The sequence below is a fragment of the Metarhizium brunneum genome, chromosome 2 (genome assembly GCF_013426205.1).
Source record: "Metarhizium brunneum chromosome 2, complete sequence".
NCBI lineage: Eukaryota > Fungi > Ascomycota > Sordariomycetes > Hypocreales > Clavicipitaceae > Metarhizium > Metarhizium brunneum.
Window position 1 is genome coordinate 1895115 of NC_089423.1, and position 27110 is coordinate 1922224.

A 27110-nucleotide genomic window follows, 5' to 3' on the forward strand; every position below is an offset into this window, starting at 1 on the left:
AGCCTCACAGAGTATGCCGCCCGGCAAGAGAACTCGACTTGCGCTTGGGCTTCATATCGTTCAGTTCATTCATTGTATTATTACAAGGGCCACCACAGGGCGGCCCGCTTCTAAATCAATCCCGTCTATCCTTTGTCTTGGACTGCCTATTTCTCCTCAGCATCTTCGCTCTTGGCCAAATCATGCTCCTTCAAAAGTGCTGTAATCTCATCCGCATTCCACAGCCTGTGATAAATCTTGCCGTCTTCCGTCTGTCCTACTGTGGCGAACTCAACTACATAGCTGGTTAGTAAAGCAAATCATTGTAGAACTGTTTGACGTCCGCACTCACTCTTCTCGCTGCTTAGCTTGGTAGAATCCATCGTCTTGCTCAACACTTTGACAGCCATGGCACAAGCTTCTTTCAGTGTGCAATCCTCCTTGTAGTCTTGCTTCAACAAACTCTGGGCACTGGCATTGTTGGCGCCGGCGCTGGTTGCCTTCCAGCCACCGTAGTTGCCAGATGGGTTACTAAGGTACAGTTGGAATTGCCTTCGAGGGTCCCAACCAGCATAGATGAACGAAACACCAAAGGGTCGGAGACCGCCGTGCTGGGTGTATCCCTGTTTCAAATCGCAGAGGCGGCGAACGAGCTGCTCGCAAGGAATGTCTTCATTGTAGGTGAGGAGATATCGCTGGGCGGCTTGGCGAGCGTAGTTGATGAGAATGTTGGCGTCGGCGGTCATGCCAGCAACTGCGCAAATCATATTGCTAAGGGCTATTAGACAACGTAGCTGAGCAGATACGATAATGCATTAAAGCTGAAACCTACTCGTTCAGAACATACAGCTTCTCCGCTGATGTGTCCTGTTCCAACAACTTGGAAGTGACTTTACGCTCTGCCGCGAGGACAATACCATCCTTGGCGAGGATGCCAATGGCAGTGCCGGCGTGTGAGATGGCCTCCAGAGCATACTCTACCTGGTAGAGACGGCCTTCTGGTGAGAAGATTGTTGTCTACAGGCGTCGCGGGTTAGTTATTGAGCTTAAGGAACTACTAGTATCCAAAAGAACGTTTCGACGTACTCGGGAATCGTAACGGCGAGACATGGCTGCGGAGACGGCCGGTTTGTCAGGTCAAGCGGTAGAGAAACTAAGATGCGAGTCGCTCTCTTTTAGGATTTGAAGTTATTATGTCTCGATGGTTGGCGGAGGAGAGCAAAACAATGAATTGATGATGTCTGCAGGTGGGTTTGAGATGCTTCACCACAGGCGTCACTTGCTGTCGCGAGAGCTCCAGGCACAAGCTAGCCGCGTAGGTAAGCTCCATCCTCACCGTGGGGAGTGACTGATACCTCAGGCTGCAACTGCATTGCTTTGCTGACTAACATACGCTGACTCAGATGACTTGATTTCGCCGAAATTCTACCGATGCTCCGTACAGCCAAGTTATCTGCGCCGCCTGCTTTGCTTGAAAGCCCAGGCTCCACTCGCCATCTCCACAGGATGTCTCCATCGAATAGTCTTGGATAGAGAAAAGCCCTGATGTTGACCTACTGAGCTGATATGAGACGCCCAATGCAGCCGGCATACTCCGTACTGGAAATAGGGATGCGGTGTGCGTCATGTTTGACCGTCTATATAGCTTAACAAGTTTTACGAGTGCGGTTTTTAGAACTTTCTAGTTTCACACAATTGAGAGGGGAGGCAGCGCTGAACTTAAAATGTTAAAACCTGAAGCGTGATGCGTGAATGGGGTGTGGTCTGCACGTGAGCATGGGTAATGGGAGTCCGTAACAGGAGCTGGTTGGGTGGACGATTAGCCAAGCAAGCAGGCGACGCCACTTGCCAGCGAAGGTCCTCGAATTTATCTCGACTACGCCTTCCGCCACAACGGACTGCTTCGAGATCTTGCCTCTTCCATCCACATCAACATTGTACGTCGGTGTCAGCCAGGATCGGCTGAAGCCTTTCTATCAACCTGTGCGCGGGTTTTCACGATCCCATCCGTTTGACTACTCATATTCCAGATATTCTGCTCCTTGCAACGGTTTGCGCAAGTGCAGCACGGTGTTCTTCGCTGACGCGGCGCGAGCTTTAATTGCCCACCGCCCAACGGCCTTTTGCATCGCCCACTCCTCCGCTTCTTTTTTTTAACCCGCCATTTCCCACTTTTTGGTCGCGACAGCTCCCAGGTGCACAACAAGACTGAGTCGCCTTCACGTTAAGGTCCGCATTAAAGTCGGAAAATAAACATCGCGCATAATACTGTGTGCCATTTGGGAGTATTTCTTTCGGAGATAGAAGGGTTGCTTGCTGTGGTTGGATTTGTTCTCGGCAAATTTTTCCTTGTTATAGTCGTGACTCTAGCCCTGTCAGCGTCGTAAATTTCAAATGCCTGTTTGAGAGAGCTAGACAGTCTTTGAACACTCCTCGCCTGCAAAAGTAGATCGCGAAGTTACCGGAAACAGCAACCGAACACCAAGACCCTTATCACGCGCGTCGCTCCCACTTGCGGCCACAAGATACCACTCCCTGCCACATAAGACGCGATGTCTGGTAAGCTCAAACCAACTTCACTCTACTGGGTCCAAAACGCACGCCCGAGGGGCTTGCGCATTATGTGCAACTCAAGGACGGAATGCGACAGGCATCAGACAAAGCAACTAACACCATGTCTATAGGAGAGGCAGAGCCTAGGCGCTCGGTCAGAGCAACCAAAGGTCAACACACGAAATCATTTGACGAGCTCGAACCTGCAGTTGCGCCGAAACGACGACAGACCAAGAAGACCAAGAAGGCGCAAGAGAAGGATCAATCCCAGGAACCCGAGGAGGTTATTCGGTGTGTTTGTGGAGCAACCGAACAAGATGAAGATTCAGGGGAGGCCTGGATCTCCTGCGAGACCTGCTATGCCTGGCAGCACAATGTCTGTGTCGGCGTAAGCTCTTTTGAGGACGAAATTCCCGACAACTACTGGTGCGAACAGTGTCGACCCGAAGACCATAAAGAGCTCCTGGCAGGCATAGCCAGAGGAGAAAAGCCATGGGAGGCTCGACGCAAGGCACACGAAGAAGAAGAGGCTGAAAGAAAGAAGAAGAAGGGAGGGCGCAGAGGCAAGGGCAAACGAAGCAGCGATTCTAAGGATGAGCTCGAAAAGGACGGCAAAGCCAAGGCAAAGGCCTCGCCTGCACCTGAGCCCGCATCAAAGGATAGAAAAGAGCCCGCTTCAAAGCAGGGAAAGCGAAAAATTCGAGAGGAGTCGCAGGACACAGATGGCAAGGTAAGATATCAATTGCTTTACATCCACTTGCATGTGGCGCACTATGAATGCAAGCTAATGTCTAATAGGCAGCTAAACAACGTCGAGTATCAGAGCGTGATGTAGTTCCTGCGGCCGCCAAATACACCAAACCTGATGATCTGGCTTCGGCGATATCTGAATTGGCTGCATCGCGTTCAGGCCCTGCCAAGGCTCTGAAGAAATCCATTGCTCATGTTCTGGCTATCATTGCGAAGGATGGGGAACTCAGGGTTCCCGACGGCAAGACAGAAGACAGCATGTCTGAGGAATATGCCTTACAAATCGAGCGCGCTGTCTACGATACGCACCCAGCATCCAAGGGTCAGAAAGAGTATAACCATCAGATTAAGTCTCTGACCTTCAACCTCAAGAATAACCCGGAAGTGATGCAAGGTCTGTTGCATGGCATACACTCGCCCACGACCCTTGCTGTCATGACTTCAGAACAGCTCGCGTCGGCCGAACTACAAAAGCAAACTGCTGAGATGAGAGCGAAGGCGGAGAAGCAATCCATCTTATACACACAAGAGACTGGCCCGCGTGTTCGAAGAACTCACAAGGGGGAGGAGGTAGTTGAGGACGAAACCGCCCTTAACGAGGCCCCTTTGCCCATGGCTGGCGGTCCTCGGAAAGGCGTCAGCCAGCATCCACCGCTTGTCAAACGAGAGCCGACTGGGGGAGACCATGGCGAAGTGAAAGCGAGATCGCCAACTCAGCCTGAAGCACAACACTCACCTTCGCAGTCCAATTTTGACATTAACAAGGTGTTTTCAACGGTCAAATCGCCGACACTATCACAAAACCGTCGACCGTCTGCGCCAGTTCTCAATACCAGCGGCCCTGGATTTGATCCCGATGTTGATCGAATGCTGCAAGATGAGACGGAGTCCCCGCCTTATTCTCCAACTGAAGAATCGCAAGACCCTGATGTTATATGGAAGGGATCACTTGCCATGAGCTCCATTGCAGATTTTCCAGCCATGGCCAAGCACGTCGGAGGCGCCAATTTCGCCTCTTTCGGCCCCTGGTCAAAACTCATTCCCAGGCGAATGACGGTTGCCGGACGCATTACGCAACAGAGCGCCATTGAGTACCTGTGCAGTCTTCGATACAGTAATCTCACCGACATAGTTGTTGTCAGCATCACCCCGACATCAGCGGAATCCCAGCCAGATTTCAGGGCGTTGGTCGACTACTTCATTAGCAAAGGTCGATACGGAGTCGTTGGAAACAAGGTCGCAGGAAATGTCAGGGACACGTACCTTGTGCCTGTGCCTGCCGGCGACGATGGTCACCCCGAGTTTATGCTAAACCTGGTCGATAATTACATCCCCAAGACAAGAACGGAGCCCATGCTTCTGGCCGTATTCGTGTATCGCAACGAACCAGATCAGCTGAAGCAAACCAACAAGGACGAGCTCACCCCCGTTGCTACGCCTCAGCCTCCCAGCGTCACCGCGTCTCCTACGCCTGCACCTGGTGGGCAAAGAAGCAGCTCGACGTCTGGGCCAGCTTTCTCCCCAGCGACACCGCAGGGCTCATTTGGCCAGCAGCACCACGGAGGGCCTCCTCAGTCGACTACACCAGTCCCTATCCCACAGCCGCCGCATATGCAACGACCACCTCCGCAGACTGCAGTTCCTCCACCCAGTCACTCCCCCCCGGCGGGTGATCAACTGACAGAGGCCCAAAAGTACCAAGCTCAGCAGGCAGGACAGGCGGTTGCAGCGCAGGTGTTGGGTGACTTGATTAGTGTACCCACGGTACAATTCTTATTGCCTCAAGCGTTCCAGATGTCTCGACTTGAGTGGGAAGTGATAAGGTCAATCTATGAAAAGGACCCACGAGCACGACAGGATCTCCAGTACCTAGGCGCTCTTCTGGAGAAGGAAGGCTCCGAGAAACGAACACAAGGGAGTGCAGTAGGCGGGTCGCAATAGGCCATGGGCACGTTAATGCCTAGGAAATTCAGTTTACCGGGTCTGACGGACTTTTACATGATCGAATTGGCAATGTAATTCACCCGGCTATACACCATGTACATATCATGAGGGGTTTTCTGCGATATTGTTATCTCATGGGAACAGCGGGATAGGTGTCAGGGTATCACGGGAGGTGTTAAGGAGTATGGCGGAGAAAAAAGTTTGGAACACATCAACAGCCGGCAAGATATTGTAGGGTCCGATATAAGATGACTAAGATGTTAATGCTACGCTGATTATTGTATCAAGTCATGTTTTTCGTTGCGATGGGCCATCATCACATTTACTGCGGTGCTTCACTCACTGGCTGCCGAAGAGAATCGTGACCCAGTGCAATGTGAGGACTGTACTTTGATCTCCAAAAAAAGAAAAAAAATTATACATGTCATTGCAGATCTATCAAGTTTGGAAAAAGGTGCAGCGAGTCAAGTCAGCCCAGCTTTTGTCAATGCGAATGCCTGCGTAACAACGCCTCCCTGAGAAACCTTGCGAACCCTCGAGCAGTCGCACATTGCTTCGACTGTATCAAGTATAAATTCTGCCGCCTACGCGCGGTGACAAAGTATGAGCAATGGCTGAAATGGTTTGAACGGGAACTATGTTGTTCTAAAGAAAATACACCTCCCGGGCCGTCAATGCAAAAAAGATGCCGCGGCATCATGGGTACCCCGAAACGCCATGCTGATGCTCAACCAGAATTTCACGCAAACAAAAAAAGCAAACCCTCACAGTGCAAACTCGGCATCCGCAGCGGCCCACAAGTCCATCTCCCTCCTAATCCTCATGGTTTCCGTCTCATCCCCCGCCTCGCCGGCACCCTCTTCCCCAGCAAGCTCCACGTCTCCCTGGCCAAGTTTCCCCAGGCCCTCCAGGACGCTCTTTGCCTTCTCGACCTGCATTCTTATGGCGTCGGTCTCGCTGCGCGTCTTGTCCAGGTGGTCCTGCATCATGGCGATGGCCGACTCTCGCGCCTGATGGGGCCGGTACTCGTTGAGGATGTGGTGGATGTTGATAAACAGCGTCCGCAGATCCTGAATCTTGGCTTCTGCGTGGGCGGGGTTTCGCGACAGCGTGCCGGCGAGCTCGAGGAAGTTGAGGAGCAGAGACTTGACGAGCTTCTTGAGTTCGAATGCGCGGTCGTAGTGCTTTGCGTCCTTGGAGTCGGAGAGGCCTGTGGTGGGCAGGTTGGTGATGCCTTGTTCTTCGAGGGTGGGCAGTTTATCGTCCAGCTACATGGAGGACCAGTTAGTGCCAGGAGGAGCATGAGGAGGTGGCATCTACCGTACCATGTACTGGTCGCCAAAGACTCGCCACCGTCCGTCCGATGGCTCTGGGGGCGGTTGTAGGTTCGTCAATTCTTCTGGCAAGCCGGGGATGCGGACAACGGGCGAGGAGGCATGGTCGCTGGCGCCTCCGGCAAATGCGCTCCGTAGCTCGTCGATCCGCGCTACTCTGTCCGGTGTGAAGTCTTTCCAGAAGGGAGGCGGGTTGGGAAATGTGGACGCGAGCGAGTGCGGTTCCTGTTCGGCCATTGCTGAGTGCGTCTTGCGAGGTGGAATATCTCGCCATGGTCGAATGGGAGTTGAGGTGCAGCCTTCGATGTTGCTGTTACATGTTGCGCCGGGTAAAGGCCGGGGTAAACAACCAGACATTCAATCAATGTCGCTTATTACATTCAATAGGTCAATAGTTTAGTGGACGTTTCGACCGCTAAAGAGCCAAAGCTTGACAGCTCCAGTTGCAGCTGGTGGGCGCCGAAGCCGTTCCAGGCGCCCATGCAACTTGACCAGACATTCATGTTGAAGCAGCTGAATCCTGACGTCTGGTCTGGTGCCAGTGCTCAAACCAGACTCGTCAATCATCATCGTCTGACCAACCTTTCACCATCACTTGACGTCTCACACCGCTGGCTGCGCCTTTCCACTGCAATTCCTCACATGCACATTGCCCGCAATGGCCAATTGAACGCAGCGCCCAGCTGCAAAAAGACTCTGCATCACCACATTACTGCATTGCCGCAGCTCCCCCTCCCCACATGCAACCTCCATCCCTAACCTACTCCATCGTCAAACCCATCACACGACACATCTCGCCGCCGCCATGGCCGACGCGAGGTCTCTCCTGCGCCAGCAAAAGGCCTCGCGGAGAATAGATCACCCTCATGCTGCCTACTCAGCCGCCGGAAAGCTGTTATGTACCCTCTGCAGAGAACAAGTCAAGGCCGAATCATTATGGGACGGCCATCTGCTCAGCCAGGGCCACAAGCACAGAGTACAGCAGAAAAAGGTCACCCAGACAACCTCAACAAGTCCAATGCCGGAGCCAGCCCCAAATGATGCCGTCCCCATTCACAAGCGGAAACTTGAGCCCGTCGACGAGCAGGAGCAGGACAGGGAAATGGAAGACGCCGTCCCTGTCAAGCGTAGCAAGCCTGATATCGCGCCTCTCACGGGCATAGCTTTCAACGGCACCCCTGCTGCCGCCGCCGCCGCTGCTCAGGAACACGCAGCCAAGAGCGGAAGCACCAGTACGCCAGACCAAGTATACAGCGCCGGTAGCAACAACAGCAAAGAGAGCACAAAAACGCCGCCCAACCTGATCCGCAGACTCTCCACCACGCCCTCGCAGGGCGTTGAACTCCAGATCCCGTCGCGGCCGGCAACACCCGCTCATAGAGAAGGTGGCTCGGCGTCTTCGGCCTCCGCATCAGGGGGATACTTTGCCCTCCAGTCTCAGACGGGCCCCGTGACGCCGTTGCATCGCAATGCCTCGGCCGCCAACGTCACGGGTCCAGCACCTACCGCAGCGTCAGCAGCAGCCTCCGCAGCAGACAAGACGGGCTCAGCGGCCCAGCAAGTCGATGAGTCGGAATGGGCCGCCTTCGAGGCGGACATCGCTGCGGCGGAGGCGCCCTACGACCAAGGGGCAGTCATCTCCGCGCCGGCCATGACAACGGAGGAGGTAGCCGCCAAAGAGGCCGCAGACGCAGACCGCAAGGCTCAAGCAGACGTGGACATTGAGGACGAGAAGGAAGAGGCCACCCGCGCGCTGGAAGATGAATTCGCGGAGATGAAGGAACTCGAAGCCCGGGTCAAGAGTCTCAAGGAGAGAAGGAACCAGATTTTGAAGAAGAGAAGAGAGAGCCAAAGTCTAGGAACTGCTCCTCCTGTCGAGGGGGCATCCTTGGCTGCAGCAGCAGTAGATCAAAATGGTGCTGAGGAAAGAGTTTCTGGGGATGAAGAGGATGGCGACGACGACGACGACGATGATGATGAAGAGGAGGATGACTGGGATGGGTTCCGGTTCCGCACATGAGGCGCATGCAGGTTTGTATTCTGGTTGAGGACTTGGCTGGCATTACGAGGACCGGTTGGCCATTGTACATTAGGGGCTATGCGTATTACATACTTGTACAATTGGACAGGAGTTTGGTTTGGAATCGGCATCGGCTGGGCGAGTGACATGTTCTACCGAAAAACTAGGCAGTCGAGATCAATGGCTTGTTTCTGGCAGAAGTTTCGTCTCCCGACTCAAATTCTTTGTGATACTCCATGGATTGATGATGTGTTGATTCAACTGCTCTGATGTTGGTGTAGCAGACATTGGCTACAGGGTTATAAAAACACGTCCTAGATACACGTCCTCCTGCCAATGATACTTAGCCACATATCAAGACATAGATAGTTCTTTGTTTTGTGCAATGGAAACGACAGTTAGAGGAACTTCAGAATATTTTTTCGATAAATTTATCAAGCCATGTTCCGTCAACTGGAATAGAATACTATCTAGCAGACAGCAAGCAAAGTGCAAGATCCCGCTTGCTATGTGAATAAAATAAAATCTCAGGTTTCGTACAGTCGTTATACAAAAGCACTCATATCCTTCACCAAAACGCCAAGCACTTGCAACATGTCCTCAATAGTCCGAAAAAGAAGATCCCGATTAGCCGGAGTCGTAAAATTCTCAACAAAGTGGGCGATGGTCTCCCCGGCTTACACGTTCCCAGAATTTGGTCAATTTCCAAACTCGGCCAACTCCTCTACTCTCATGCCATCGTCTCAGCTCCTCCTCTCGTTCTCTTACTTCGCCCTTCCATTTTGCCGCAATCCAACGTCGGAGTTCGTCCTTGACTTTTTCCTTTTCAACCGCCTTCCTTTTCGCCACCAATGCTGGCGCAATAAGAACCGACGACATACCAGGTACGCACTCCTTTGGGAGCACACATCGCTGAACAAGAGCCTCGGCAGACGGACGAGCCGCGAGTCTTCTGGACAGGCGAATAGAGACGAGTGACCAGGCCAAACGGCGAGATACAACGGAGGTATGCGTCAGAAAGATGGAACGAGAAATGAGTTCCGCCACTGTAGGTCGAGTAGGAGATGAAAGTAATGGGGGCAAGACTTGTCGAGTGCGTCGAAGCCGGTAGTGATGAAGAATAGGAGCCAAGGACAAACTTCTAAGGAGATGACTAGTCTATAATTACACGTTAATTAGTCAGAGCGAGGAACGTCGGTAGCGGAAATAGGAACACGATCACTTCTAGATACAATTCTAAACTGATCTGCCCGGACACTGTCAAAATAGAAGTTGTAGAAGAATAGTAAGAAAACGGATATACATCACGAAGCACTTTTTTCGGCAAATGGAGGCAACAATCAACTTACCCTAGATGTTGCCAGCAAATCACTAACATCCAAGAACCCCAGGATATGAAGTAGCACTTCGTTGGGAAGGCGCTCGAGAGGAGCCGAGCTCCGCAACAACATAGTTACCATGCTAGATCGGTCAGGGGTATTGCGGTGACAGCCATCAGTCTGGTCCTCATTGTCGACATGGTCATCAGTTTCGTTGGTACGGTCAACGGGGCATACGACACAGCCATTGTCCGTCTCGGCTTCTGGTCTCGAACACGAATCAACATAAGGAGGCCGATGAGGTTGGGCACCAGTAGCGTCCAGCGTTGAATGGCTTGCCACCTCATCACTCGAAGCACAAAGTGGAGTGCCTGGTACATCTTCTAGCCAGACACCCTCGGGTAATAGCGAGGCTGGAGAATGCGGTAACGAGGCTAGGTTAAACCGCATGTCATGGATGAGCTGGCCGTCATCAACAGCGGGGTTTAGTGGATGCATGCTGCCAGGAAGAGGAACCGAAAGGCGGACTGTGCGTGTAAGAGGCCGAAGGACCGGATGATGGATAAAAGTACTCGGTGGTCTCTTCCCTATGAGGACGGTCCTGACGTCAGGTACGCAGGCTCTCAAGGTATCCTGATAGAACCAACGGTAGGACAGATTGTTTCGATCCCAACCACGGGACGTGGCGACAGCTGGCACACGGCTGCGTCAAAACTGGTGAGTGTTTGGTGTCCCAAGGTATTGTCAGAGTGGGGGATCTGCCCGAAGACGCAGGTCACAAATCTGGTCTTGCCTCAATTGCTTCAGTCACCTAGCCAAAACGCGTGGGCAGAGGACAGAGGAGTACCAGGATGACCCACGATGAAAAGGCGGCGAGGCCAAAACGGGGGAAGTTGGCAAGACTTGGAGGCCCAAGGTCTCGTGAAGGGCTCCTTGAGCAGGTCGGGGGCCGAGGGATCCAAGGCGAAACCAGGATGTTTTCTATCGCCACGGACTGTTCCGTACTCGGTATGATACGACGAGGTAGGAACGAGACCAGATGGTGACCAGGAAGTTGTTCATTCCCATGTCATCACATAGCTTTGTCTGGCAGCTGGTGCCGGGTCTGTCCAGGTTCCCCGGCTCGCTGGCTGTGAATCGGTCGGCCGGCCACGTCAGGCGAGCGTCGATGCAGCCAAGGGGGCAGATGAGGCTAGCTCTCACTGCGGAAACAAACTAATCCGGCCGTGATGGATGTTGACGATCTATGGCGGCGCTTCGAGACGCAACACTCCTGGTTGAAATGCGGGCGGGCGCCAATTGTGATGGAGTAGACTGGAGAGTAGTTGCAGTTGCAGTTGCGGTTGCAGTTGCAGTTGCAGGTTGGGTCTGGGGTCAGGTCGAGGTCGACTGGTCGCGATAGATGGCCGAGTTTTGAAACAGAAGGCGTGATGGGCTGGCTCTTGCCCCTCTTGAGTCTTGACGTTGAAGCGCCTGGCGCGAGCGGGAAGTACCAGACAGCGTATGTGTACTTATGTAAGTACCCGGTGCTGCTCGGCGTTTGGTGGTCGTACGGAGTGCTCCTCGCCTCGGGAAGTTATACGCTGTTTTGCACACGAGATTATCGCAACAACTCCAGCCAAGCGCCCCTGTCCCTCGATCGAGGTGAGGTGGGCCAGGTACGCGCCGCGATGATGTTGTTGTTGTGATTGAGGCTGATGCTAAGGCTGGGTCCTCGGGCTGAGGCGCAGGCGGAGCGAGTGCACGCAAGCGTCTTGTGTCAAAGTGTCTGGTTCAATATGGATGCTGTGTCACTTCTCATAATGTGAATTCTTGGTGCCGAGCATCTTTGCTTCAACCCGGTGTTGTTGATACGTAGATTCAGGCGGCAATTCTCTGATATGTTGGTGCGTGCTGTTCAATGTTGCCTGACCTAGCTCTCGCACATGTCAAGTAATACGCACCAAAGTCAAGGCTTCACTTCACAGCCCAGTCAGCTACGAGAACTCCTAACACGGGCTTATTCCGTATGCAGCTACAAGACCGTTGTCAGGCGCGTCTCCGTGCCGAGAGCCATATCTATCATATTTTTGTAAATTCTTCGTTTAAGTGTAGTGGCAGGTCTGTGACTATGGGAACGAGGCATTCAAGCCTCGTGTTTGCCTGCCAATGCCATTAGCCTATGATTTATCACTGCAAGTTGCAAGCACAACGGAACTTGCTCAACAAATACCATACCGAATAGACTGGGATTGGGCTTGTCACCATAATGGGTACCGCAACTGTTCCCGGCACATGCCTTCATGGTGGCTGCCTTCATAAAGCGGTGATAATCACACCACCATCACCATCACCATCAGCTCGTCCCCACAGCCAGTGTCTATCAAACCCATTGTTATCTCAGCCGCTGAAAAATATAGAGGGAGATAATACAAGATATTTTTTTCATCCATGTGAGGCTTGAAGCAGACAGAATATTGCCTCTTGTTGACATTCTCATCGCGTTAACTCATCTTCGATACCATGGCCGTGAGGTCCTCTTACCAATAACCTACCCTAGAGCCGCATTTGGATTCAATTTGTCAAGCTCCGCCCGTGTGTTTCTGGTTTTGAATTTCTAGAGCTTCCGTGAACTGCATAAGTCCTACGCAGTCTATGTTCCTGCATCTTGAGACTGTGGCCAGCTTTGGCACTTCCTAGATGGCTGCAAGCCTTGGGAACTTCTCCGTAGTCTTGCTCCCGTTTGCCATCTGTTCGTCCAGACGACCTTCATCTTTTGCCTGGGCCCAAAGGGCCTCATGCTTGATTAACTTGCCCTTCTTCTTCCTGTTTTCATCGAGCTCCAGCGTCATATTTCGCCTGATACCAACTACAATGCGCCTCGAACCTGGCAAAAATGCAGCAACTACTGCGGCCAATCCAGTGACCGCCGTGTCACGACAAACTCCCCGCATACGTGCCTGAAGTTGAGCCAGAAAGATGCGTTGAGGCTCAGCCCAATCTCAGTCCCTTTATGCGGCCAAAATTGCATTTCGTAGGGGCTGTGACCAACTGTTAAGGACTTGACGTGGCTGCCTCCTACTTTCTGGGCACGTTCATCCGCTACTTGGGGGACCAAAAAGTCAAAACTTGTTTCGAAGTTGGCATTCATGACTCAATATGGGACAAAATACACACCTGATATGCCATATGTAGCGCCTTTGTTTCATTCTGCATCCATAGGTCATCTCCACAGCGTTATATGCACAGCACTGGGGTTCACAGCCTGTACCAATACGGCGCATATCTTACCCTGTGGACATCAACGTAGGCAGGCAGGGCCATTTTTGCAGGCAGAGGATGCTGCTCCTCCTCCTCCTCCTCAGCCAAGCCAAGTTCATGCTCCACAACTTAGGAGGCTGGTTAGACACAGCACCCTTTCCGGCTATGCATCACTGTTGCAGCCTGTGGGGAGTTGGCGCCTCTTCTCCATACCTGTAACATACATAGAAACAGCCATGCCTTGTGTCTAGACATGTCTAGCCTTGTTCCTCATCTGCAGGGTTTCCTCGATGCGCGTGCCGGGCAATATTGCTGAATGACGGTATGCCTGCCAAGCTTGCCTAAACCACCCAAAGATGCCCCGACGCATCATATTGATATACCGAGACAAGGCTAACAATAACAAGCCCTAGAGATTTCCAGACTAGTGATCATGGCCGTGATTCTTGTTACAAGGATGTTAAAAACTTCCTACAGCAGGCTGCATTTGGAAATTGAAGCACCGTGCTGTTTTTGGTTCTGGTTCTGGTTCAATATTCCCTAGCGCACGCCTTACTTCCCCGCCTTTTCATCTTGTGATGCCGTTAAGTAGTGGTGCTACCTGCTAGACACAATGTCTAGGATCAACGTTGCACGAGGCAGGACATCTGAGCGCTGTGTGTGTGCTTGCCAGCCATATTATTGTTGTTTCCGAAGGTGACCGACAGGCTCGCCCAATTGGTCGCAAAGATGCCGTGGGAATAGCAATGAGTACGTAGTAGTATTGTTACCTTCATTCCGGTTCAAAAATGTGGCTGTAGAAGCCACTGGCTGTAAGGACATCATCTGCATCGTAAAATTCGGAACCCCCCCTCCTAGTACTATTGAGACTTGTTTACCGTATTCCAGGTATTGCTGGTGACGAGACGGGCAGTCCCAGACATGAGTATAGCCGGGACGGTTCCGGGACGGGACCAAGTTGATTTGAATTATAAAACCAAGTGGCGAGCGCCGAGCTCGGTTGAATGGACTGACTTTGTAAACGGATAGCATGGGCAATAGCCAGTCATCGATTCCAAGCATTTCGTTGTATTGCGCCGAGGAGTCTTGGAAAAAAAAAACCAGATGACATCGGGAGCCGTTGGATGGAACTCAGCGTCCGTAGTCGATATTCTGATTGGAGTAAATCCAAATCTTCGACATGTCTCACTGGCCACTGCGTGTATTCCGGCTGCACGTCAACTGCAATATATGTTATCCAATGGCGGCATTTGAGTCTCGTACGTAAAGCTTCCGATTGGCCGATGCAGGCTGAGAGAGTGTTTTTTTTTTTTTTTGCTTGCGTCGTTGGATGAATGGGTAGGCATATGTGTGCCGTGGTCAATGGTTGCCGCCTCGGTACACTGCGTCTCGTGTTTTGATACTCGGTCCGTCCTGTCCAGAGGCCCTTGACTTCTGGCGAATCTTTAAGCCTCAAGATCTGATGCATAGATCCACAGTGGTTGATGCCGTTGTCAAGCCAAGGTGTGGCAGGTTGGTAGGCAGGCAAGCAGGCAAGCAGGCAAGGTTGGTAGGGAGGGTGTGCCGGAGGTGAGGTGTGGGAATGGACTCGGCATGAAGGGCCAACGACGTATGGCGAGCCTGGGGCAAGCTGAGGCGGGTATGCAACCAGCCACGACCCGATGAGCGATGTGGCGTCTTTTGGTCCGGGGTCAAGGGTCGACGGCTGCTGGCGTTGAGATGGCGTTTGGTTGGCGTTGGCGTTGGCGTTGGCGTGGGCGTGGGCGTTGGTGTGGGTGGCTTCAGTCGTTGCGGGCATGGGCTTCATCACAGCTGGGCAGTCGGTTAATCAAGTCTTGTGCAACCCCAAAACACGCCAACTGCATTCCGCAATTCTATCAGAGTACATGCATACCTACCGAGCACCACACGCCTGTTCGCCTTGGGCCCATGGCCGTGATACGTGGGCAGAGCTTCACATCGTCGTCTCCTGACAACTATCAAGACCGCGACGAGACCAAGACGACCAGACAGCTAATTTAGCCAGGGCCCGTTGATCCTTACCTAGAATCTCGATCAAACGGGACGGGCCGGCGGGACCAGCTTTTGTTGTTACATGAAACGGCCCTTGCGAGAACCACTTAGTCTCGAATAGCAATCGGCCTGCCAGGACGCCCAAGCCAGCCGGCTCAGCCCAGACGTTCAACCTTCAAAGCTCACCCTCTCCACCACCGTCCTGGTGTCGCCGAGACGTCCTTGTTGGCCGCCATTGCAGCCCCAGAGACTTGCATTCATCACTTGATTGTGCATCATGTGTCGCTGCTTGCCGGTTGACGCCATCTACTTGGCGCGGCTCTGGTCAAGCACTCACAGCTCGCAGCCTGCCTGGACCAGGTGTTGTTTCGTGCTGGGCCACCGTGGGCAGCAGGACGCCAAGATCACAACCGGGGGCTACGCCGGTAGCATGGCTGCACCACCACACCGTACGAATCCAGCAGCCCCCAGCTCAACGATTGCTCGACGTGAACAGTCCTGAGATTTCTTCCACCGGGCATTTTTGCCGCGGCTGCGGTGCGTGCCATGCCACTTGTGCTGACATGGAACTGGGCCTGATTTCAACGAGTGCCAGACCCGCGTCTGTGTGATGAAACGCAAGAGATAGAGTGCCGCAGCTCAAGAAGCCTAATATCGTCCGAATTAGGAGCGCTGCCGACTCGCCTCCAAGGCGCCAAAACCAAAAAGAAATGTAGGCCATTCACCCAAGCTGCCAACATTCCGGCGGACGCGACCGCCATTCTCCTTGGTATTTGGTCTTCGATCCCGCGCAGAGCTGCAATAGCACGAGGCTTCGCTTCTGAACTCTCGTAATAGCCAGTACCATGATCCACTTTGTGACCTCAGCGTGGGCTTCTTTTGAATTTCAGGCGTTCAGCACTGTCACTGTGGCGCTTCGAGAAGGGCTCCTGACTCCGTCGTATGTCTGAGATTCGAAGACAAGCAGGCCCAGACTCTGAGTTTGGCGGTCCCTCTCACTGAATGTGCTTGACATGTGTGTCCGGCGCTGTAAGCTCCCTTTACCCGCTAGACTGAACGTTTCAACCGAACATCATAGCATTGACCGAGAGAGCTTTGGCCTTGTTTGTACAGCCATGGAGTGGCCAGCAACGCCGAAATTCAGGGCATGGCAAGCTCCCTTCCCATTTGTTGCTCTGAATCGTGCCACATTATCTCTGATCCCTTGACAATGCCGACCACTCCACACGGAAAAGTTTCTGCCCCTGGTTATAGAGGGACCCAATGTCACCCATTTGCTCAACCGTGGCCCTTTCGTGATCATTAGCCATCCAAGCCCCGGCTGCGGGAGTCGACACACTCCCTAGTGATAATTGTGGATTTATTTTTCAACCGGTGTGACAATTGACACCCTTGATGCACGAGCTTGTCACCACAATGGCAATTTAACTTCCAGGTATCGAAATCGGAGACACTTTCGTATGGCCTGACAGAAGAATGAGACACGCTAGGCCAGAGTGGCAACACAAAGTATACAATGATAGCAGAAACTTGGCCTCAATAGGTAAACACTATCATCATGGCTTGTCAGCTGTTTAAACCTGAATGCAATGCGGTTTCTGGGACATCCTTCCGGCGCCAGACGAACCCTGCCACGTTGGAAGGACGTTTCTTCTTCGCAATCGCCACCCCTCCTCCCTCTCTCTTGTGACCATCAATAAGGATACGAAGTACTCAGTACCCTGTGAGGAGACTCACCTTTTGGATGCGCCATCGACGCCAAATTTTGACATGTCCCCGCCCCCTCTCCCTCGTTCACACCCAGCCTGGTTCTTTTGCTCCGTAGTAATGGTCGTCACTGGTGGCTTGGCGAGAAAGAAAGACATCCGCGGCCCTCGAGACGTGTTCTTGACAAGCAGAACGGAAGACGCAGAGACTGCTGTGACCAGGCCCCATGAACTGTGCCGCAGAAGTGGCTTATGTGGTGACCAACATTGACTGCCGACCAGTATGCACGTCAAAGAAGAACGTTCTAGTACAACCAAAGCCTTTATATATTACTTGAAAGCTTGAGAACGACGAATTTCTTGTTGAGAAGACGTCCCGTCTCGGCGTTTCCAAACACTGTCAAGGATCTGACAAGTTGTGAATGTAGCTGGGTAACAGCGGGAATGAGTACTTGGTACTTGAAGTTGATTAGCAACCCTGTGCCGCGAGTCCCTTCTCTTCAGCAATGTGCTGATCCAATTCTTTGTATCATCGTCTAGCAAACAATTGAGCACATGAAACATACCTGTCAAAATGAGAAACTGGCAATGGGAGAGATGAAAGAAATTGTACGACGAGTATGAGACGAGGGGACCTGAGGCCGGGCGATATGGCCGTTGTGGAATCTGCAACGGCATTCGTGGAGTCCGAGCCAAATGGAAGGTTTGTTAGGGGGCAAGACGATCGAATCACATCCCTGCTGTACACCGAAATTTGGCATCTGAACTAGTGTTCGACAGGACCAGGCATTGCCTGGTTGTTGACACTTGTTCGTCTTCGGGACGAACCACAAACTCCACACGGCCGCAGATCCGGTCGCCATAGTTGCGGCCGACGAGGCAGAAGCCTAAGCAAAACCCGCAGCGGCAAAGAACACCTAGAATTCCAAGCAATGTCATGACCAAGGGTGGGCCATGCATTGTACATCCAACGCCAGTGAATGTCGTTCTGCAGTCAGATATGGTCAGGGCCCAAGAGCAAGAAGAAAGAGAAGTCAATGCCCAATCATGAAATACGTTCCACAACATGAGCCCCGGATGGCATTGGTAATTAGAATTCACATTGACTTGATCGCAGAGTCCAAACCGAGAAAAATGAGACCCTGAGGCCCTTGTGACGTCCAACCTGGCTCTCGGAGGGCCCGGGCTATGGATATTGCTCCGGGTCTCAGTGGGGGGGAGCAAGAGTTTTCTGCTTTTGTACTCGAAAGACTTAGGGGCCTTGTTTGAGGCCTGATCAACGTGGCACTTAGAGAGCCCGTCGTACCGTAGAAGCTGAACACGCCCACTCTTTCAAACTGGGGCAGCTTGACAGGAGGAAGACCATAGTTCATTGGGCACTCGGGGTGTCCTCTGGGCTGTCTGGACCGCCTGAGGCCAAGAGAGGGACTCGTGAAAATAGAAAGTCGACCTTCTCTCGTGGACAACCCCTCCCTCCTCCATCCAGAACTTGTTGCTCCCCTTGCCGTCAGGGGGGGTTGACAATGGAGGGGCGTAGATGCCCTAGGGGCGTGTATGCTGTGCATGATGCTGGGTGCAGTGTATGGGGCAGTAGGTAAGGATACCCAATCTACGTATCAAGGCCTCTTTATCCCGCAGGAAGCAACACGATGGTGACGACGTCGTTGGCTGGCGTGCGTAAAAGGTACTTGTTGGCTACGGAACAGTCCCACTGTTGTCGAGTTATAGAGCGTGGCATGAACGAAGATAGGGCGGATGGCAACGTGATGAACGGCTGTCGTCGAATAAGTATAAGTTAGCACGTGTATCCCCTTCAAAGACGACTTCAATTGATAAACCTACTCAACGATATCAGCGTCGACAAACACGACCTCCTCTGTTTACGGATTGAACTGCTGTGAACCGAGGAACCAGAGACCGAAGCCGAACAGGACACGCGCTTGAAAGGACCGGACAAGTAAATTGACAAGGGGGTCTGTGTTTGTGTGGGCTGAGCTGTGTTGATAAGTACGCCGCCGAGGCTAAAAGTGCTTGGTGAGTAGTCCTTTCACGTATTTCGGCCTTTCTATGTAGATCAAGGCACGGCCAGGAGAACAAACCAATGAAGCAACTCCTTGGCTAGGACAGAAGGAGGCAGAATAGGTCCCGATTCGCGGCCACGTTCGAGCCAAAAGTGGTCTCCATCACCCGGTTCCCACGCTGACGGCGTTTTGCTAGCTCTACCAGTTTTCTCCCCTCTCACCTTGGCCCGCCGTGTGCCGCTGGCTGATGCTTCGACCATGTGCTACTTCGATCAAACACGCTGGAGTTGCGGTTACTGGCGCTGGGGACATTTCCGCCAGCAGTGCAACAAGGAATACCGAATGGGGGAGACTTGTGGGCTCAAGCTTGTGTACGAGACCAAGGTAGAACGGGAAGTGTGTAAGCTTTGCCACGATATGGAGAAGAAGCAGCGTCGATACGACAAAATGTATCGGGATGTACAACGCTGGCAAAGAGAGGGAAATCGAAGTGCAACGATAGAACGGACATGCGGAGAGATGCAAGATGTGCTTAACCAAATCTACCGAATGCGCGAGGAGCATGAACACAGGCTACAGTCGCTTGGTCAGGTATGAGAGACCCTTCCTTCCAATTGAGAGCGCCGCCAATCCAGCCCTCCAAGGGTACAAGCAGCAAATGGGACCGTGACTGGTGTCAACCATTGACCTCCCCGAGGGGCTCCTTCCCGACGAGTTGGGGGCAGAGAGAAACAAAGAACTGTGGCTAATCGACGTGTGTGTTCAGTAACGAAGCCAGGGGCGAGAGGGGGGCTTTCTGCAGAACAAAAACGATGGATTGGCTCCAAGTAATATGACGAAATAGAAAGACGGGCGACATGACACCCAACCAAACAAGACAAGTCGGAAACACCACGACTTTTTTTTTTGAGACAAGAAGGACAGAAGGCGACACAAGGGCAGAGGAGGAGGAAGAAGAAGAAGAAGAAGAAGACGAAGAAAAAGAAGAACAAGAAGAAGAAAAAGCGCAGCAGAAATGCAGTTTGTCGGAGAATAGAGCAAGTCGCGCGGGGCTTGCCATGGTCCGCACCGGCCTTTGCTTAAGGCGTGGATAGAAGCATTAGGATATTCAGATTCAGACTAGTAATTTCGTCTGGTGTTTAATTCGTTCCGTTATGGATGGCATGGGAGATCACGTCAACAGCTGGAAGGAGAAGCTACAGACCAAAAAAAGCTATTAGAGCCAGCGTTTTCATTGTGTGTACCGTGGGGGCTTTTGGCGTTGGGGCGGTCTGGTTTTGACCAAGGGCAAGCACTTTGAAAAGGCAGCCCGCATTGAGAAACTTCTTCTTCATTAGCTATTAGATACCTATCTATTGTCAACCATGGCCACAGGGTTATGCCGCGTGACCTGCCTGTAGTGCTGCGGTTTAATTGTCTCGATACTTTTGTCAAATCCTTTTGTTGCCAAGTGAGCTTCGCCCATGCAAAAGATCTAAGCAACATCATGTCCTGATTCCCAGCAGCTAACTCAGGGATGAATTTGTGGACTGATGAGTGGTCTATACGCGTGTGTTTACCCAAGCAGGCTCCAGGACGGAGTAGTGTGGCCAAGAGCAGACAACCATTGGCCTGCCAGCCATGAGCCGTTCAGAGGTGTAGCTAGTCCGTAATAGAGCTGCAAAAAAGAATTCAGTGGGAGGAAAAGCCTGTAATATAGACCATCGGAGATGCCGCTTCCTTGGTTTCTAGTGGATCGAGCGATGCCCTAGACAACAACATGAGGAGGGCCCCCGACCCCAGTTGGACGCCCGTTGCCCTCAACTCTGAAAAGCCGCGGGGATTGTTGTCCGTTCCTGTGTGCGTGTGTGGGCAACGGTGTGTGCGTGGTGCCTCTCCTCGCTTATCGGGCCTATAGCCGGCTTTCTGTCGACTTCTCTGGCAGGCACCGGATGATGGTACCGCGTACATATGCGCCTTCAGCTTGGTGGGTGATGTGCCGCTCGGAGTCCGGAGAGATCTTGTGCCAATCTGACAGTTGAATGTCTTGATCATGCACAACTGCGGCCGTTGGACGCGACTCAATCTTGAGGTAATTAAGGTCGTTACGGCTCGCCAACGCTCACGCGTTGGAGACGTTGCTGCGGGTTTGCTGCGAGTGGAGTGGAGCAGCTGAGGGCTTGTCGACATCTATCCATGGACCATGACAAGGTCATGTCATTGCCGTGGCTCGCTGGACGCCGTCTAACAAGGGACGCAAGCGCACCATTGTTTTCTTTGACCAAGCTCGACCTCCATACTCCGTACGGAGTACCCCTTGGCCCCTTTCTTTGTCCGGCTCGGGCTTGGTAGTGGCTGAGTCGGAAGGGCTTTGATGGCAATCCCTGATGAGCACAAACGAACCTTCGGACCAACCCCCCAATTCTGCCCTTTAAGTGGTCCTCCTTGCCTGTACGAGCCAAAATCCGGTGCAGCAATGACTGGTTGAACGCGAGGTTAAGTGCGAGCCGTCCCGGCAGCTTGGACAGAGGCACGGCAAGATCCTTGCTTCCGCCCCTCACTGGGGCAGGGAAACTAAAGAAACGGTGCGAGCCGAAGACGGAGTACAAAAGCCATTGATAAGTTGTCAGCACTCCATGCGTACAGGTTGATCATCATTGATACATTCGTATCTCGGGTGTGTTTGCGAAGAGACTCGCATGAGTGTTGAGCGAGTTGCTGTGTAATGCAGCAGTTGCACAATTGAACATATAGCTCAAACTTTAAACCTCAAACACCGAGTTACGGAAAAGGAAAAGGGAACAAAAAAAAACACGCAACACCCAAACCATGTGCCAGTATGTGTAGCCTATCTACGCACAACTGTTCAAAGTCAATATGCGCAACCGCCTCATCACCATCGAAAATCCGGACAATTCCCTCTAGTGTCGGGCCCTTGGTCTCCACATAGAAGACGTAAACAAAGATGAGTTTACAAGAATCCCGGAGGGTGTAGGAGAAGAGGGAGAGGAAGAAACATTCAAGAGAGCACTTATAGGGTGTTGAGGATAAAACAAGTATTCAGACCAGGTCACCACCCGTGTAGATATACATGGGGACCCAAGCCCGAACCCTGCCTTTCTACCACCCAGGCGTATCGAAAACACGGGGACACCAGCTCAATCTTTTCCTTAGAAACACTTGCTTGTCCACGGGTGGTTCCCTGCCAGCCGCTAGTCTCCCTATCGGAGGATTGGGCAAGATCACAACCGGAGATATGTAGCTGGCTTCATGCAAGCCACAGCCTCCATGTCCTACTTGTCAGGAAAGAGGATTTCCGTACAGTCACACCCGACCAATATATGGGGTTATGGAGACTGGAGACATGAGGCAAAATTGGCTATTTTGCCGTGGTGGAAAATAAGCGTACTGTCAAAAGGGGCTGGTAGTTTTAACTAGAAGTTGGCTTGCTCCTGGACATGAACAGCCTCATGCTGGCCTGGCCTAGACAAAAAAAAAAAAAAAAAAAGGTTGGTTAATTCACTAGTAGAGGCAACCAAAGCAAACCGTTGTCGCAAAAAGATGACTCTGTTGGCAGTATTGTCACGCGGCTGGTTGCCGGTGATTTGAAATGTGAGACATTGTGATGAACCTTGTGTCGGCAGCTGCCTTCTAGTCGTCTAGAATGTACTCGGTAGTTGCTGTAATAAGCAAAAAGGCAGCTTGGCGTTGCAGCGCATGCTTCCCGATAAACCGGGCAACATGTCCCAAGCTCTGCAAGTAATAATCCGGCCAACTACCACGCTGGCGTCCACGAAGCGGACAGACAGACTTACATGCCCGTCAACTTCGTGAAAGTTGTATCAAATCAAATCTAATAGTACGGAGGACACAGTCCTTCTGGTCGAACCTTTCCGGAGCAGTGACCCGACATTCGCTTGACCAACGTCGCCTTGGAGCACAGAGGCCAACGCCGCACCATTTTTTGTCAGCAAATACAGGCGCACATGGCTGTCCTCGAGCGCAGAACGAGATTTGTCGACTTGTTTTGGGTTCCCGCTACCTGGGCGCTCATGAGAGTTGTCATCTGGCTCTCTACTTGTCTGGCATCTCTTCGGCAGCCATGTTGGAATGGAGAAAGAGAACGATTCTGCTGGCATGAGGGAGTCGGGCCATATCCCATAACAAGTAGGAAACGCGAGGCGGTACACACGTAAAGTAGCATTCCTGCCCCGAAGACCCGAGGCTACTTGAGAATATCAAGTCATTAACCACTGTGGCTGGGGAGGATTTGCAAATCTCCAGCCAAAAGAGGGCGCTGGATCAGAGCCGGTTCCCCCAAGTCTTGCTTCCAGAGTGACCAAGCCCCCTTCCACGCCCCCCTTCACACTCCTCCACGGACAGCTTCTCTATTTCCATCATTGTTTCTTCACAACCTGCCGCCTGCCTCCTGCCGCCTGCCTCCTGCCTACCCCATTCGGACATGTCATCCGCCGCTCCTCGTCTCTGATTGGCGCCCATGCCAACCTCCGGCCGCCGAACCTCCCGTGTGGCCGGGACTTGCCACTCCAGAACCAAACCAGCCGCCCCGGGTCTCGCGTTTTGCCTAAATATCCATGTCTTTTTCGGAAGCCGGCCCATGACGCCACCGCGTCTTGCCTTAACTCGTTGCAGGGGACATATTTAGCGGGTTGGAGTCGGAGCTATTCACGCCATAAGTCTTGTCCATACCTGCTGCCACGATGCGTCTTTTTTGGCTCATGCTCGAGCCGCAGGATTATTGACTATAAGCGGGCCATGTGTGTTTTTCTTTGGTGGAGATGATGAGAAGTGTGTTTGTTGTCCAAACTACGTTTACATATTTGTTCGTGGCGCAGCTTCCTTTTTCTTTGGCGGGAAGGGGGAGAAAGAAGGCAGCAGAATCCATTTTTGCGTTCCAATTCGCCGATTGGTTCCATGCTTGCTTGCCTCTATCTATCTGTACATTGAGTCCTCTGTGCTGCCAACAGCAATCTCTTCTTCGTCCCGTCAATTCCTTCTTGCGAATACAAACAGTCGATAATTATCCATCCCTCTACCGATTCCCTCAGTCAAATGTACACTTTGTTTCCACATTGCAAAAACATCCAACGACGGTTCCAAATAGAATACAGCCAATCTCTCTCACCAGCCCATGCGACGCGACATCACCCCACCAGGACATCTTAGACTTCGGTTCAAGGCTCAATATTTCGCACGCTACACCTCATCTTCTTCAGTGCGACTATCCAACTCCATGGGCTCGACCCTCTGCGTTGCTGTCTCCGTCTCTGTCATGCTAACGCCAGCCATGCTAGACATTGACATGTTTGCGGCAGCTGCTGCACCATTTTCGAGAAGCTCAATACTGGCCAATGCCCTCACAAACTTATCCTTCTCAGACTTCAACGTCTCCCGCCTGCCAGCGGTTGTCTCGTCCTCCTCCATCAGTCTCTCATAGACACTTGCGGCGTCAGGACCCCGAATACCCAGCTTATCCTCCAAATAGTGCGGCAGTTGACGTCGAATAGCTGGAATCATACGGCAAATGATGCGCTGGGACACGGCATCGGCGAAGCGCAAGGCCGCGAGGCGATAATACCCCCTAACGTATGCAATGACCTCCAACTCTCGCGCAAATGGATCCCGACCAAGCCTGAGCATCTCCTGATCTCGCCTCTTCGCTTCCTGTACTCGTTTGTCTTCAGTGAGCTTGTCGCTTGAAATGTAGTTCCCAGGGTCTGGACCAACGGCCTTGAGACGCATAAAGTGGCGAAAACGGGTAAGCTCCATGTACTCATCATCCCTGTATTGCTCGAACGTCTTGTCGTTGAAGGTGAGTAGGCGTTCTTTTTCGTCATGGTAGAGGAGGGCAAGATCATGCTCTGTTTCTTTGCGGTGCTCCTCGAGGAACCTCCGCAGGTGCCTTTTGGCCTCCAGATAAATAAACCTTTTTTTAAGCCCTTCCAACGCTTTGTTGAGGGTAGATTCTAATTCCGACTGAAGTTCTCGCATTGTCTGCTTGATAAAGGCATCCATGGGTCCATTCCACGGTCGGACTGCTTCAACTACCAGATCTTCATAAACTTGATCAGATGTGCGATCAGGCATGCCAGCCTTGGTCTTTGCTTCAATCTCCTCGCGAACTTGACGCAGAGTACGGAAACCACGGCCAACATTGGTAAACCCCGCAAATGGTTCCGGCAAGACTGTTTTTTTGGGGATAGTCGCGCGAGGAGCCATGATACTAGTCCCACGTAGAGTAAGTCCATGCTGTTCCTCGGGTTTTACGTGGCCGTTGGAAGGGGTCCCATGCAAGGGAGTCTCCAGACGAGGCCGCTTAGAAGGGGTAATATTTGTTGGCGCCGTGCGCCTTTTGGCAGTTGGAGTAGTTGTTGCAACGGATGCTGCATCTGATTCATCGTCTGATATCTCGAGGACGGGAAAATCAGACTTGTCTTTGAGAGTGAACTTGGGCTTTGTCTCCAGCAGGCAGTTGCGAAAATTGCGCGGCAGAACGCTGAAGTGGCTCATAAACCCTTCCAACTTGAGCCGTGCCGAGTCAGCAAAGGCCATTAGCCCCGTCTTTATCTCCAGCTCCACGTTGTCCGGAAGTTCTGGAAGGTTTGCGAGCTGCTTTGTGATCTTGTCCAAGTGGTGCTTGACTTTCTGCTTAATATTGGGCAGGCTGTAACGGGTTAGCCGTTGTTGCAAACAGTGTCCTCTCGACATCAACTGCTCCTCTGGAGGCTTACCTCTTGGCAAATTCTTCGCCCAAACGTTCAGAGAGGAACGACTTGAGTTTCTCAACGCCACATCGTTCGGAAAATCCATGAAACTCCGATGGCCAGTTCCCAAGAGAGTGAGACTCGAACACCAATTCTTCCCACTTCTTCAGCTCATCGAGATCTTTGCCCTGTGGGCGTGAAGTAATAAAGTATCCTAGACCTGTCTGATGGGTACAGCCCTTCATGATAGCCAACCACTGGTCGTGGTTTCCAGCTTCTGGCAGTAAGTCGGCTTTCGTTAGAACGCCGATAGTTCGCGAGGTTGCGCCCAGCTTTCGAGTTAGGCCAAAAGTAGACGAGTTCTCGGCGTCACTATTCATAGGCATGGAGCAAATAATAATGGCAGAAGGATGTTGAATGTAGGCTTTAGACAAGTTGCGCACGACATTTACCAAGTAATCATCCTTTGCATCCGCAGGATTCTGGAAAATACCTGGCATGTCATAAAAGGACAGATCTGGCAGATCGGGCCCTTTGATCTCTAAAGCCACAACGTTGGGCGAGAACTTGGCGACAGTCTCTGCGGCAGCGTCCTCAATACGCCTGTTAACTGCGATGGCTCCAGAGCCTGGAATAAACAGACCATGGTGCTTATCGTCGTTCAGAATGGCAATCTGGGCCCATCTCAAAACCTCTTCAATTTGACTCTTATCCTGCATGGTCTTGAACTCATGCACCGCCGAAACAGGTTGCTTGCGCCATGGAAAGAATGGATCTTCGTCTGTCACATCCGACTCAACAATAGGTCGATCAGTGGGTGGCTGAAATGAGTACTCTTTTCGAAGCCAGACACGACAAGACCAGTCGCTATTGCGTGAAACTCGAATGTGAAGTGGGCATCGCGTGCAGGTGCCCTCACTCCTGGGCAGATCCAAATTCGCAAGACCGGACATGAGACTCGATTTTCCGGCTGACTGGTCACCAACAAGGACTAGCTCTGGCAACTGGACATCATGAGACACCCCCAGCTGCTGCAGTTCGCCCAAGGTGTCGTTGCAAGCCTTTAGCTTCTTTCCGATATCTTGGAAAGAGGTGTGAAAGAAACTGTCGTCATGATTGCTGATTGGACTTTCCACAGACACGCCATTCGTGGCATTAGGACGAGTCCTGATCTCTCGCAACATTGGTCCTGTGTCGAGGCTGCGCTCACTAGGCGCAGCTGTCATCATGTCAGTACAGATATCAGTATAGGAGAGGTGAGGTTTTCCAAGACTTACGTGCATCAGACCTGCCTTGGCGAGCTATGTGGTTGGTGGGACCGTAGTTCGTAACATAAGATCTCACATCAACATCGTTGATGTCGTCCAGGGCGAAAGGCTCTGTTAAGGAGGTATCTGGGTCCTGCTTGATACGCCGGCTCCCCCCTCCTCCACGGTGACGACGCGGAGTTGCAGTTGTCATGTCGGGTTAATTGATGGCGACTGAATCTGTGAAAGGGAATGTGAAGATCATCCTCAAATCCCTTCA

General features: G+C 52.2%; 7 protein-coding genes across 7 annotated transcripts; 3 read left to right on the forward strand and 4 right to left on the reverse strand.

The window, feature by feature from the left end:
• Positions 1-146: 146 nt before the first annotated feature.
• Positions 147-1089, reverse strand: G6M90_00g035270 (uncharacterized protein; the record flags this gene model as incomplete). The annotated part of the gene is made up of 4 exons (XM_014691435.1): positions 147-274; positions 332-750; positions 812-996; positions 1066-1089. The coding sequence occupies 4 exons, from the start codon at positions 1087-1089 to the stop codon at positions 147-149; spliced, it is 756 nt and encodes a 251-aa protein (XP_014546921.1).
• Positions 1090-2653: 1564 nt separating this feature from the next.
• Positions 2654-5223, forward strand: bye1 (Transcription factor bye1; the record flags this gene model as incomplete). The annotated part of the gene is made up of 2 exons (XM_014691436.1): positions 2654-3262; positions 3331-5223. The coding sequence occupies 2 exons, from the start codon at positions 2654-2656 to the stop codon at positions 5221-5223; spliced, it is 2502 nt and encodes an 833-aa protein (XP_014546922.1).
• A 767-nt stretch (positions 5224-5990) lies between these two features.
• MED7 (Mediator of RNA polymerase II transcription subunit 7) lies at positions 5991-6797 on the reverse strand (the record flags this gene model as incomplete). The annotated part of the gene is made up of 2 exons (XM_014691437.1): positions 5991-6494; positions 6552-6797. 2 exons carry the CDS (start codon positions 6795-6797, stop codon positions 5991-5993), a joined length of 750 nt encoding a protein of 249 aa, XP_014546923.1.
• A 568-nt stretch (positions 6798-7365) lies between these two features.
• G6M90_00g035300 (uncharacterized protein) lies at positions 7366-8580 on the forward strand (the record flags this gene model as incomplete). Its single annotated transcript, XM_014691438.1, has 1 exon — positions 7366-8580. The coding sequence occupies one exon, from the start codon at positions 7366-7368 to the stop codon at positions 8578-8580; it is 1215 nt and encodes a 404-aa protein (XP_014546924.1).
• A 648-nt stretch (positions 8581-9228) lies between these two features.
• G6M90_00g035310 (uncharacterized protein) lies at positions 9229-10397 on the reverse strand (the record flags this gene model as incomplete). Its single annotated transcript, XM_014691439.1, has 2 exons — positions 9229-9738; positions 9930-10397. The coding sequence occupies 2 exons, from the start codon at positions 10395-10397 to the stop codon at positions 9229-9231; spliced, it is 978 nt and encodes a 325-aa protein (XP_014546925.1).
• Positions 10398-19137: 8740 nt separating this feature from the next.
• Positions 19138-19476, forward strand: G6M90_00g035320 (uncharacterized protein; the record flags this gene model as incomplete). Its single annotated transcript, XM_066130167.1, has 1 exon — positions 19138-19476. The coding sequence occupies one exon, from the start codon at positions 19138-19140 to the stop codon at positions 19474-19476; it is 339 nt and encodes a 112-aa protein (XP_065986471.1).
• Positions 19477-24075: 4599 nt separating this feature from the next.
• On the reverse strand, positions 24076-27044 carry DRP4C (Dynamin-related protein 4C; the record flags this gene model as incomplete). The annotated part of the gene is made up of 3 exons (XM_014691442.1): positions 24076-25543; positions 25611-26802; positions 26861-27044. The coding sequence occupies 3 exons, from the start codon at positions 27042-27044 to the stop codon at positions 24076-24078; spliced, it is 2844 nt and encodes a 947-aa protein (XP_014546928.1).
• Between the last annotated feature and the right edge of the window lie 66 nt (positions 27045-27110).